This window comes from Mus caroli, unplaced genomic scaffold (assembly GCF_978045245.1).
Source record: "Mus caroli unplaced genomic scaffold, Mus_caroli_1 scaffold_16, whole genome shotgun sequence".
Lineage (NCBI taxonomy): Eukaryota > Metazoa > Chordata > Mammalia > Rodentia > Muridae > Mus > Mus caroli.
The window spans coordinates 65152894-65165558 of record NW_028227271.1 but is presented as its reverse complement, the minus strand read 5'-3'; the positions used below and the strand labels follow the sequence as shown (position 1 = coordinate 65165558).

At 34.7% G+C, this 12665-nt stretch overlaps 1 protein-coding gene across 49 annotated transcripts in view; it reads left to right on the top strand.

Moving 5' to 3' along the window:
- Rims2 (regulating synaptic membrane exocytosis 2) overlaps positions 1–12665 on the top strand; it is a 522550-nt gene that overhangs the window by 198960 nt on the left and 310925 nt on the right. For 2 of the 49 annotated variants that reach the window (XM_085831901.1, XM_085831899.1), the window contains exon 1: positions 4450–5137. The exons of 44 other annotated variants lie outside the window; for them this stretch is intronic. In XM_085831901.1, the coding sequence (XP_085688027.1) occupies positions 5016–5137 (122 nt within the window). In that variant the 5' untranslated portion in view covers positions 4450–5015. Of the gene's footprint in view, positions 1–4449; positions 5138–12665 lie in introns of those variants that run through there. 3 more of the 49 variants (XM_085831900.1, XM_085831898.1, XM_085831896.1) reach the window with 2 other exon arrangements.

Sequence of the window (12665 nt, the reverse complement as noted above, 5' to 3'; positions counted from 1 at the left end):
CCATTCTGACTGGTATGTGGTAGAATCTCAGGGTTGTTTTAATTTGTATTTCCCTGATGATTAAGAATGTTGTACATTTCTACAGGTGCTTCTCAGCCATTCAGAGAATTCTTTGTTTAGCTCTGTGCCCCATTTTTAATAGGGTTATTTGTTTCTCTGGAGTCTAACTTCTTGAGTTCTTTGTATATATTGGATATTAGCCCTCTATCTGATTTAGGATTGGAAAGGATATTTTCCCAATCTGTTGGTTACCTATTTGTCTTAATGACAGTGTCCTTTGCCTTACAGAAGCTTTGCAATTTTATGAGGTCCCATTTGTCAATTCTTGATCTTACAGCACAAACCATTGGTGTTTTGTTCAGGGGTTTTCCCCCTGTGCCCATGTGTTTGAGGATCTTCCCTACTTTCTCCTCTATAAGTTTCAGCGTCTCTGTTTTTATGTGGAATTCCTTGATCCACTCGGACTTGAGCATTGGACAAGGAGATTAGAATGGATCGATTCACATTCTTCTACATGCTAACTGCCAGTTAAGCTAACACCATTTGTTGAAAATGTTGTCTTTTTCTACTGCATGGTTTTAGCTCTTTTGTCAAAGATCAAGTTACCATAGGTGTGTGGGTTCATTTCTGGGTCTTCAATTTTATTCCATTGATCTATCTGTCACTGTACCAGTACCATGCAGTTTTTATCACAATTGTTCTGTAATACAGCTTGAGGTCAAGGATGGTGATTTCCCCAGAAGTTCCTTTATTGTTGAGAATAGTTTTTGCTATCCCAGGTTTTTTGTTATTCCAGATGAATTTGCAAATTGCCCTTTCCAACTCTAAGAATTGAGTTCTCCTGAGCTAAGTACCAACACCCCTTCATGATAAAAGTCTTGAAACGATCAGGAATTCAAGGCCCATACCTATACATAGGAAAAGCAATATACAGCAAACCAGTAGCCAACATCAAACTACATGGAGAGAAACTTGAAGCAATCCCACTAAAATCAGGGGCTAGATAAGACTGCCCACTCTCTCCCTACCTATTCAATATAGTACTTGAAATCCTAGCCAGAGCAATTAGATAACAACAGGAGATCAAAGGGATACAAAATGGAAAGGAAGAAGTCAAAATATCACTATTTGCAGATGATATGATAGTATATATAAGTGACTCCAAAATATCCACCAGAGAACTCCTAAACCTGATAAACAGCTTCAATGAAGTAGCTGGATATAAAATTAACTCAAACAAGTCAATGGCCTTTCTGTACACAAAGGATAAACATGCTGAGAAAGAAATTAGTGAAACAATACCCTCCAAAATAGTCAAAAATAATATAAAATACCTTGGTGTTTCTCTAACTAAACAAGTGTGAGATCTGTATGATAAAAAGTTCAAGTCCTGAAGAAAGAGTTTGAAGAGTTCTCAGAAGATGGAAAGCTCTGCCATGCTCATGGATTGGCAGGATTAATATAGTACACATGGCCATCGTGCAGAATGCCACCTTCAGATTCAGTGCAATCCCCACCAAATTTCCAATTCAAGTCCTTACAAAGTATGGGCCCATTCTTAAGAGTTAGTAATTATCTTGTGATTATAGGGTTGTTTGTACAAACTGTTGTAAGTTTGCATTTTCTTGCAAAAAGAAAGTTATACTCATATCCTCAGGTAATACTAATGTTTTGGTTTTTATTGCTCTGTTTTATGTTTTGAACATTTTTGAAGTCTTTGATAGTTATCACTAAATACTCCTCAAAAACATTGTACCAGTGTAGGTTCCTACCAGGAAGTGTGGTAGGTTATTATCCATTTTATGAACACCTGTTTAATATTTTGCCTATTTAATAGGTGAAAAATACCTTGTTTTCATTTTTGGCAATCATTTTACTTGTCCATGGATTAAGCTTCAGGTGTCGATTGGCATTTGATGTGTTGTTTTCCAATGTTTCTAAGCACATTTGAATCTATTGGAACTCTTACTGATCCTGGTTTTTCCAGTGAGTTGCTAAAGATCTTAGCAGAACAGTCAAAGAGAAACCAAAGCTTCCTCCTCATGACTGGCGAAGGTTAACTGTCATGTATACAGGACAGGATGTGAATAAGATTCTGTTCTTAGCTCTAAGGAATTTCTTATTTAAGGTTTTTGGAAAAGGAAAATTATATGTATGACCCTCCACTTCCACTGTTGTATAATGAACAAATATAAAAGTTATATCCAAATATAATTGTTAAATTATTTGATCAGTAATTGCTTCTATATGTTGTTTATAGTGAGATTTCTAAATAGTATGTATTATAGAGTGCATAAAGTACATTATATACATTATATATTTTAGTTCAATAATAACTCTAGGAAATGAACTAGAGTGCTAGTTTTGACTTAAAAATAATCGCATGTTAAATATATAAAATGAACATCCTGGAGTATTATAACTTAATTCCACTCTGACTATAGATTCTGTGCTTTCTGTTGTCCTATTGCTTGTTAACTTGCAACTGTAAGAAAAACACGGAGCAAATATCTTTAACATTCTTTGCAACACTTGAGGCCATGACCAGTTACAAAGTCCATTGAATTGCAATGTTTTTGTTTACAAACAGTAGTAATTCTATTTATGTAATTTATGCCTTGATATGATGCCATGTGGTAAGCAAACAAATGAACATAGGTACACCAGCATATCATGTCTTTTAGTGATTTTTCTAGCCCATCTACAGATGTGATTAAAAAATTAACAAGTTAATAACATGTGGATATCTATTCAACAAATGTTTATTGAACACTCAATCTGTACTGATTACTGTGCTAAATGAGTAAAACAGAATGCAAGACACAATTTAATAAAGTTGGCAATGCAATTTTTTTCATGTAACTATACTGATTTCACTTTCTTAAAGAGTGTCAAGAGAAAGGGAGGTTATAAGGAGAAGGCACAACTGAGGACACTATCTAACCCAGAAGACTTGACTTGGTATTTGACAGTGATGAGCAGTTAGAGTTGGAGGTACCACTTAGGGATATTGAGGAACGAAGAGAAAGCAGGTTAGGAAGGTCAGTGGTGTGTGTGCTGTGTGGAGAGTGTATAAAGCAGACCTCTGAGGAAGGCAATTGATGTGTTTTTGCTTCGTTCACAGAGTCATCTATGACTCGTTTTAGTTAGCTCGCTGATGCTTAGGCCAGTCTTGGAACTTGTACTTTGACCTCTCTTTCAATCCAGTTTTGAGACACAGAAGAAATAAATTTTAAACAACAAAACATGTTTTGTTCTATAGTCACCTAAATTAGCAGACTTGTTTTAAAAGGGCTTTGATTAGTTATAAATTTAAACCTATGCACAAGACAGTTATTTAGATATTTTTTATTAGAAATGTTGTTAATCATGAAGCTAAGTCAAAAGTAAGAATCTTAAAAATATATGATTCTAATTGTAAAAATTGACCATTTTAAGATGAAACTTATCAAGTTATGATCAGAGGCCTAAAAATGCAAAGCATGTTGGGTTTCTTCTGATTGACATAAAGCGAATAGACATATCTAAATTCCTGCATTTTAAAATTTGGAGGTGCGTTCCTTTACTGAAATATCTGTGGTTAAGTCACTGCGTGATAGTTTTTCTGCTCATCAGTAGAGAGTGGCTTATTTATAGTAAATTTTGTATATGTGCTGATGACTGCACAAATATATAGAAAATCCAGGGGGGAGCACACAAAATGGACAAAGTGAAGACTCGCATTTCAAATACTTTTTAAATAATCTGTGTACTCATTAGAGTTCCAGTTTCCATCCTCTGAAAAATGGTAGAAGAAATAATGTGTAATTTTTTTAGTGGATAATAAAAACATTTGGAAATCCCTTACAAACTGAAAATATACTTTATGAATGTATATGTGTGTACATTTGATAAATAAATTGATGGTCACCAATAATCAAAATAAGGGCACTCTTAGTTTAGGTCAAGCCTGTAACTGAACAACTTAGAAAGATGGCCCCATAGGTAGAAAACCAGTGTTTTATCTGACACATAGTCAGTCTTAGAGAATGGGTGCTTATAGGAAGGTATTCTGAGATGATGGTTGGAACCTTCAGGAAATAGCCACTAATCAAAGTGCTGTGAATGCTGTGACTGAAATTAGTTAAGAATGAGTGATAAAATATTTCTGATTATGGTTATTTTTTAATTTATGGGAAAGATTTTATGTAATATATGCTATTTAGTTGAATTTTAATTGAGATATTAAGAATATTTTTTCTGTAATTACATAACCCACTTTATAGTCACCATATATGGGCTTCTTTTTAAAAATAATTTTAGACATCTTAAATAAGAAATTAATAAGACCAAGTGCAGAGTTTCTAAATGTGCTGCGCCGTAGAAGTACAGGATAAAGATGTAGGTGGTAGGAGCTGTTGTCTGTCATATTTTTATTGCTTCATGATTCTGAAAGGAGATCAAAGCACTTATTTTTAGTGTTTTGGTCCTATGCAGTAGCTCGAAGAGATACATTCTGTGGCTGGAGTCATTCATTTTTCAAAGGAGAAAGAGGCTGGGAAAATGCATAATTTCTCTTCTTTTCCAGTAGCAACATTGAGAAGATACCTTGTCCCATTTTTATTACTTGTGAGATTTTTATTGCTGGCAGCCAGATGTGCAGAAAGTCCTGACGACAGCATATATTCATTGCGTGTTTTTAATAGGCTTAGAGAGATGTGGGTAGAGTACATGAAAGCAGCCCAGCCTCACACTTCAGCGGGGAATGCCCAGAAAGCTCACTGCTGTTTAGAATTCTTGCTACAGTCAGGAGAAAGCCGAAAGCTGCACGAGGACTGAATCTTCTACGACTGAATTAGAAGAATAATGACTGTACAATTAGCTACCAACCTCTGCTCATTTAAGCACAGTTTTTACAGAGCTCAGGAGAAATATGGAACTTGATTGGCATGTTTTTATTTGATGGTGTCTGCAAATAGATGACTTTTAAAGACAGGTGGTAAGGAAAAATAAGAGGAGGAAAAAAAAGAAGGAAAATGCAATTTGAGACGTTGCGCCAGGTCTGCAATTCTGTTTTATCTCATTTCCATGGGGTTTTTTCATCCCCACCAAATATTTTACAGAATGAGCTTTTTGGACAAACGCTGAACAATGCAAGGTAAGTAAAGCTAAACTATATTTTTTCTAATATTATTTTCAGGGCAGTAATCTTGTATGTCTATGACATTGTTTGCCTTGATGTATTAGTCATATATGGGTGCCTTTTTTTTTTTTAAATCAAACACAGCATTTTACATAGCTTTCTAAATTTGATTTTAAGGAAAATCTCTTTATTTTTTATGGCTTATAAAGCTTATTAAATGTAAGTAGATTGACCTCTGAAACATAATACAGATATCAGGCTATTTCACTATCTCTTTTCTAATAAATAAAATGATTAACTTAAAATGCCCGATAAATGTTTTCCCTGCAATCATGGTAGTGATTGTACTGCATATATAAGCATGGGACTGTATAATCATGTGTGATTTGTTGGAAAATGTGAATTAGCAATCATGCATGCTCTTGTAAAACATGCGGAAGATGATTTCATGGCTCAGACATTCCTCTATGCAGGGCAGATCAATAATCACTCTTAAATAAGCTGTCCTGTGAAACGGCAGGCAATGCTTTGTTTTAGGTCGGCAACTTTTGGGAGGATTTTTTTATTATAAATCTCTATTGCTCTTTCAGCTGATCTCCTTTTTGTCGTGAAGGTTGTTCAGTTATGAACATATGTTCTGGATGGTTGTGTGGCTTACACTAACGGAGGTATCTTCCTGAAGAGAGCTTTAAAATGCAGTTTTAATACTAGGTTCCTTCCTTATTTAAGTTGTTCAGTTTTGAGAATCTCTCCTGTTTTATTCCAAAATAAAAAAGAAATATCACCCCACTTAAGCAAAATATACATGGAAAGGGCTGAGACAGATACTCTGATAATACAATAATGCCCTAAAATTTTCTAGAAACTGGCAAGAGACTAATAGTGCTTAGAGGACTGGGTGGTTTTGTTGGTCTACTCCTTTTAGGATCTCTGTGTACTGTGAGATAGCCTATTGTAGAGATTTAAAAAAAAAAGCCTCATTATACAATATGTATCTTAGCATGACAGGCAGGTGAAAAGGAGGCCCTTAAAATTTAGTGCCATTTAGGATTTTTCTTGGTGGCAAATACATTTATCACCTTTTCTTTGTATATGGAGGGTTTTTTTTTTTTTTTTTCTCAGTGAATGGACTATTTTTTTTTTTTTTACTTTCAGACTGACCTAAGGTGTGACAGTATATGAAATGCTGGAGTATTCAATAATAGGCTCTTAATATTTTAAGACATTGGTTTTTTTTTAATTTAGGAGCATATCCCTTTAATTCAATGTAAAATTATATATATTGTGCTATTTTAAAATAAAAGTTATGTGGCTTTCTTCAAACTTCCAGGATCAGGCTGCCAGAGTTTATAAATGAGTATACTTTTTTCTTTTCGTTTTTTGTTTTTGTTTTTGATATCAGAAGTTGCTGTGTGCCTCAGTATATGCTCACTATAGAAACTGTGTGACAGTAGTGTAGCGAGGCACAGGGTTAAGTGAGTGCTGGCACCGTAGCCCTTGGGCTGCCATTGCTCTGGCCTCAAGTTTGGTTTGTTGGTGACATGCTTATAATTCCAGTGCTCTTATTAAATTATGGCATTTTATTTTGGTACAATTAAAATATAAGTTGTGAAATACCTAATACTTCCACAAACCAATCTTGTTTAATTTTCTCTGAAAATACTAATAAATAATGAATTTCTTCTGCTTTAGAAAACAAATTGTGTCTTTATATGTTCCTAATTCTTATTCTTAAAAGTAACATGTGGCATTATTTTACAAATTGCTCTACTAATCCTCAGAAATAATCAATGACTTGATTTATTTTTATGATCAAGCAAAAGCATTTGTGCTGATAGTTATTTTAAAAGTATGAAGAATGTAAAATAAGTATATGAATTCCCAGTTTATGTTAACACATTAAAAAAATTTGGTTGTGTTTTGTGTTCGGATTTAGATAAATGGATTATTGAATTTTTTTTTTTATTCTTCTTAAATACTAGTGCCTGGTCAAACACATTACAGTTAATGTTGGAGCAAAACCAAAACCCATGTATTATGAAAATTCCATTCTTCAAAAACTTCATAGAAGGCGGAGCTGAACTGTCACTGAAAGGTGCAGTCTCACAGTGAGTCTCCTACTGGTCTGGATGCCAGTGGTTGGAGACTCTCAGTTACATAATTTTCTTCAGTTTTGCCTGTTATGTGAGTAGTAATAACATCTAGTTTAGATCAGTTGGATGGATTAATCAGTATTTATTCTGAGATGTTGACTATAGTTACTGAAGGGACAGAAAAATAACATGGTAGATTTGGCTATGTAATTTTATTCTAAGTAGCTTTTTAGGAGAAATTACTAGAATACTGTTCATCACATATGGAAAAATCCATTGTTAAAGGGTAACATATTAAGCAGTTTTGAAATGAAGACCTTTCCTAGGCAACCAGTCTTATTTTTAAATGTGTAACTGAACTTCTTTTCAGGGTTTTGGTGTCAAGGAAGCTAATTTCTATGCCATGTTAGCAATAAAAGATTAAAAGCTGAAAATCTCTTTTGCTACGTTCAACTTTTCAAAGAAGGAAAGATTTTTTGTATGCTAGTAATGTGGTGCACATCATAAGTCATAGAACTAAAGATTAATATGGATTAACTTATGAACAGATACTTAGTAATGAAAATTATTAAATAATTTACACTAGGTTTTTTTTGGAGACCACATAGTATGACTATTATGTTTCAGGCTGAAAGTTGTTAGCTTGCTCTCCCATTTTTATGGTCCTTCAGTACCATTTTGGAATATAAAGGAGGTGGAAGGAATACTCTGTTCTTCTGCAGCTAAGGTGAAACAGCTTATTGTCCAGTGGTGAAAACAGAAAATGCCTGGATCCTAGTAAATCCACTGGATAGGTTTTGATGAAATGCCACTTTAAATTCTTGTTTCCCTCTCTTCTCATTGTAAGCTCATTTTCCCTCAAATTAAATTATTTAGCCAGGACACACAGATAATTACCTATATCACCAGTAAACAAGTCCTCAAGTACGGAATTCACCATGAAATCTAATTTGTAATTTTTGTGATCCTGGCTTTGCAAGCAAAGTTAAATATGTTTGGACTCTAGAAACTGTCTATACAGAGGGCACTGCACTGAGTTAACAGTTGCTTTGGACAGCATTTAAATGAACATAATAGCAATGGCTTGTTTGTAAGAGTATACTTAATAGTCTGTAATTTTTTCTCTTTGTTAGTTTTTAGCATTGTCACACACTGAAGAACTCTGTGTTTTTCTTTAAATGCAATTACTTTTTGGTCTTTAAATGTGTGAGAGATTGTTGTTCCATCTGACCACACAGGAACACAATAAAACTGGAATGTTTTCAGAAAATAAACTATAAATTTTTTCTCTTTCTCATACATGTGTACAGTGGGATATGCAGAATTTCATTATTAAAACTAAGAGTAAAAATACCTTCTTAGAGGTGAGGACTGCCATCTTTGTTGGCGTTTCTGATGGTAAGTGCAGGAACTGCATGGTTTAGTTTGCCTGGCGGAGACCTACCTTATGCCCAGTGTCCTCCCTTGATTACTCTTCGTGCTGCCTTTCCCTCTCAGAACTGTTGATCTGGTGGTAATAGTACCACTACTCTTCAAAAATGAAGTATAAATCCTAAACTTACCCAATGCAAATATGTTATTTTTATTGAAACTTACAAAAATTCTAAACATCAATATTTTACATAAAGAGCATGACTTTACAAACTAAATGCTTGTTTAGGCCAGCAGTTCTCTTGGTCAGAAGTACCTAGTCCTTTACAGAGCATTCACTATTGCTTTGGTTTATTATGAAACCACTAATTTGTGTTTATAAATTTTGGCACAGGTATTTGTTATTCATGCCTACACATTAATGATCACTCTGACATTGAGAGAGAAGCATGTTTTCTTTTCAGAGCCCAAAGGAGATAGTCGGTACACGTGTGCATTGTTTGAGTTTGGCATGATCACATCGTAATTTTTCACTTTGGGAAGGTATTTCCTGGACTGTTTATATTAGGAAACTAAAGAATTAAATTCACCACGAAATCTGTCACTTTTTGTGATCCTGGCTTCGAAAGAAAAATGAAATATATTTGGATTCTACAAACTGTCTCTCTATTACAGCATATACTATATCAAGTTGTCACAATTTATGTGTATATTTAAACTTTATTAAGTATATATGTAATCATTATTATAGTCATGGATGGTTACCTTTACAATTATTTGTGTTTGATATCTGAGAAAAATAGTTTGATACAGATATGCATTATCACTGACATTTTTACTAGAACATTTATTATGATTCTTGATTATATATCTTATTTAACATAGATGCTTGTATTTATAATGGTTGTATTTAAGTGTTTTTTTTTTTCAATGAACTAACTTTTAAAAAGCAACAGCTCTAGGTGGTAATTGATAGGCTAATACTAATGATAATTTTTCTTATCCACTTTTCATATGATAAACAATCTCAAAAAGTTAAGCTAATTATTAGTAGCTTTTCAAATGTTGATGCTATTTGTCACATAATAAGTAAAGCACTCATTTTTTTTTTGTCTGCTGTAGTCCTCCAAGCTGTCTACCTAACCAGTTGTGAATTACTCACCAAAGCTTATGCCCTCAGGGAAGTCAGTCCTTGAAGACATATACAATTTGAATTTTGATTTGAAAGTTTGAGAAACTCCGTGTTCCTAAAACTTGGGTGAACATTTCTTCCCGATGCTTACAGTTGCATGGCTACAAATGTGGGCATGTTTTACTTCTTCCCAGTACTTCTGAGGGTACCCGTTTCCAGCGAGGATGCTTTCTTTAAAAGTGTAACTCAGACCATCTCTGCTTTAGAATTAAGGCACGAGAATCGTGTTAGGAATAGGAAATACAGTTTGAAACTTCTCTAGTTACCACTGTCATATTACTTCTAAGCAAAGTCAAGCCTTCGATTTACTTATATTCATTTAAACTTCATCTTCTGTATGACTGTGAAATGTTAGAAATGTAATTAGTGGAAAGTGACACAGGGAGGTTCTATGTTTAAATAAAGATAGATTTATCCTTGACTTTCTGTTGCATATTGTAGCTTTATGTTTGGGTAATGTTGACTTCTGTTCTTGCTTAGACTCTGCTGCTTATGGTTGGGTATGTGCTTACTAGTAAAACCAATATATATGTTATAGAAAAGACCACATTTTATGTAATTATAATTAAACATTGTGCGTATTACATGCTCATATTTCTCTTCATTGCTACATATCATTCCATCTCATGAACATACCAAGCTCTTACACAAATCTATAGTCTGGACAGATATGTTTATGAATTTATAAATTAGAATTCAGGCAATTATATAGTAAGCTTTATAATGATAGACCATTTTATAAAATGGTTGCTGACAATATTTGAGTTTCTGTGGTTCCACATGCTGTCTTAATTACTTTACACATTTCTGTGATAAAGATACTTTGGCAAAAGCCACTTAGCGGAAGGGTTTACTTGGATCATAGTTCCAATGGTTATGTGGTCTGTCATGGTGAAGAAGGAATGGTGACAAGAGCAGAGGCTTCTGAGCACCTTGTGTCTGCAATTGGAAAGCCGAGGAAGAGAACAAGATACCAGCCAGTCTGCAAACCCCCAGGCTCTCCCAGCATGGCTCCATCTCTAAGAGATTTCACAAACAGCACTGTTAGCTGCAGACCAAGTGTTCAAAAACTCAAGTCTGTGGGGAACATTTCACATTCAACCCACAGAATGCTTCTAACTTACTGGGCACATGTTATTCAACAGGGTATAGTAATTTTGACTTTGAAGGACAGAGTCCTTCCCGAAGTTAGTTAGGCTAAGCTTGGTCATTTTAATGGGATTTAGTTTGCCCATTGGCTAACCATGTGAGCAACATTCCCTGTGCATATTGCTCACTTATATATGCTTCTTTGTGGGTTATATGCCCTCCTTTTTCTCAGCTTTTATTCTCTGTGGGCTATTTAAAAATATTTGCCAAATCCTAAGTAAAAAAAAACTATATTGTTTATCTTTTATTAGATTGAATTTTAGATTCTCAGATTCGATGACCCATGGAATTTTGTTTCTGTAATGTGAGAGGTGGAAATGAGATAAATAGTTTTCCAGATGTATGGATAGTGTCCTCCTATGGGCTGTTGTAAAGACTTAAGACCGTGCCTCCTATTGGATTGCTCTGAGTAAAACCAACATGTAGAAAATGAAATTGTTGTATACATGTGGTTCTATTTCTGAACTACTTCTTCTGGTCCATTGGCTTACCTGTTTGTTTTATGTAGCTCTCTAATCTTTCTAGTAAACTCAGAGTCTTATACCATTATTTTTCTCATAATTCGTATCTTTGTACATGCACATTTGTGTGTAACTCAGTCCCTCCAGCACCCTACCTTACACACTTGTTTAGACCTCTCCCTACACAGCTTGTCTACTTTCATGTCATATATATCCATATATCATTTAAATCTATATTCATCGTATGAGAAGAAGCTGGTAATATTTTTTTTCTCAGGCTGTGTTATTTTGATTAACATGATGCCGCCTCCCCAATCCAGTTCCATGGATCTCCCTGAAAATACTATATTTTTGTTCTTTTGGATGAAATGAAGTACCATTGTAGAGCTATCTCAAGTTTTCATTCCATTATGTACCCTTTAAACTGAGTGTGCATGCACCCCTTTGTGTGTGAATGCGATTGCTCAGGCGAGGCAGCTGTCTTTTGGAGGTCAGAAAAACCTTGGATGTTGGTTCTTCCACCTTGTTTGAGACAATGTCATTGTTTGCTAAAATGTATTCTGTGTCGCAGAATTCTCCTGTTTCTGCTTCCCTTCTCACTGTAGAAGCAGTGAGATTATAGACATGCTGCTTTTGTGTAGGTTATGGGGATTCAAAGTCAGGTCCTCAGGTTTGAGTGGAAAGTGCTTTATCTAATAAACTGTCTCCCCATGTTTTCTTTCTTTATTCATTTCTTGACAGCCATGTAGACAGATTTCACATGTTGGCTATTGTGAATTGTGCAAGGTATACTTAGATGTGCAGGTATCTATATAGTACACTGACATATTCTTTGAGAGAATATTCCTAGAAGTGGTGTTGTTGAATAGTTATACTTTTAGGGTGTTGTATGTGTGTCTATTGTGTGTGAGTGTGTTCACATGGAGGCCAGAAGTTGATGTTGAGTTTCTTCCTCAATTGTAAGAAAGAATCTCTCTTTGAACTTGGACTCTGATTTGACTCTCCTGGCTGGCCTGCTGGCCTCCTCCTCCGTCTGCAGCCCACAGAAACAAGCACATAGCTGACTCAGCCAACCTTCTGCCATTGAACATTTCCAAAAAATTTTGGTCCCAACTGGCGATAGGCATTCAGTTTTACTATTTTACATGTGGGTATCTAGTTTCCCTGTTATCATTTGTTGAAGTGGTTTTATTTATATTGATGTGTAGTTTTGGCAGCTTTATTGAAAATCAAGATTATTTCAGCTGTGTGGGTTTATTTTTGGGTCTTTTTTTCTG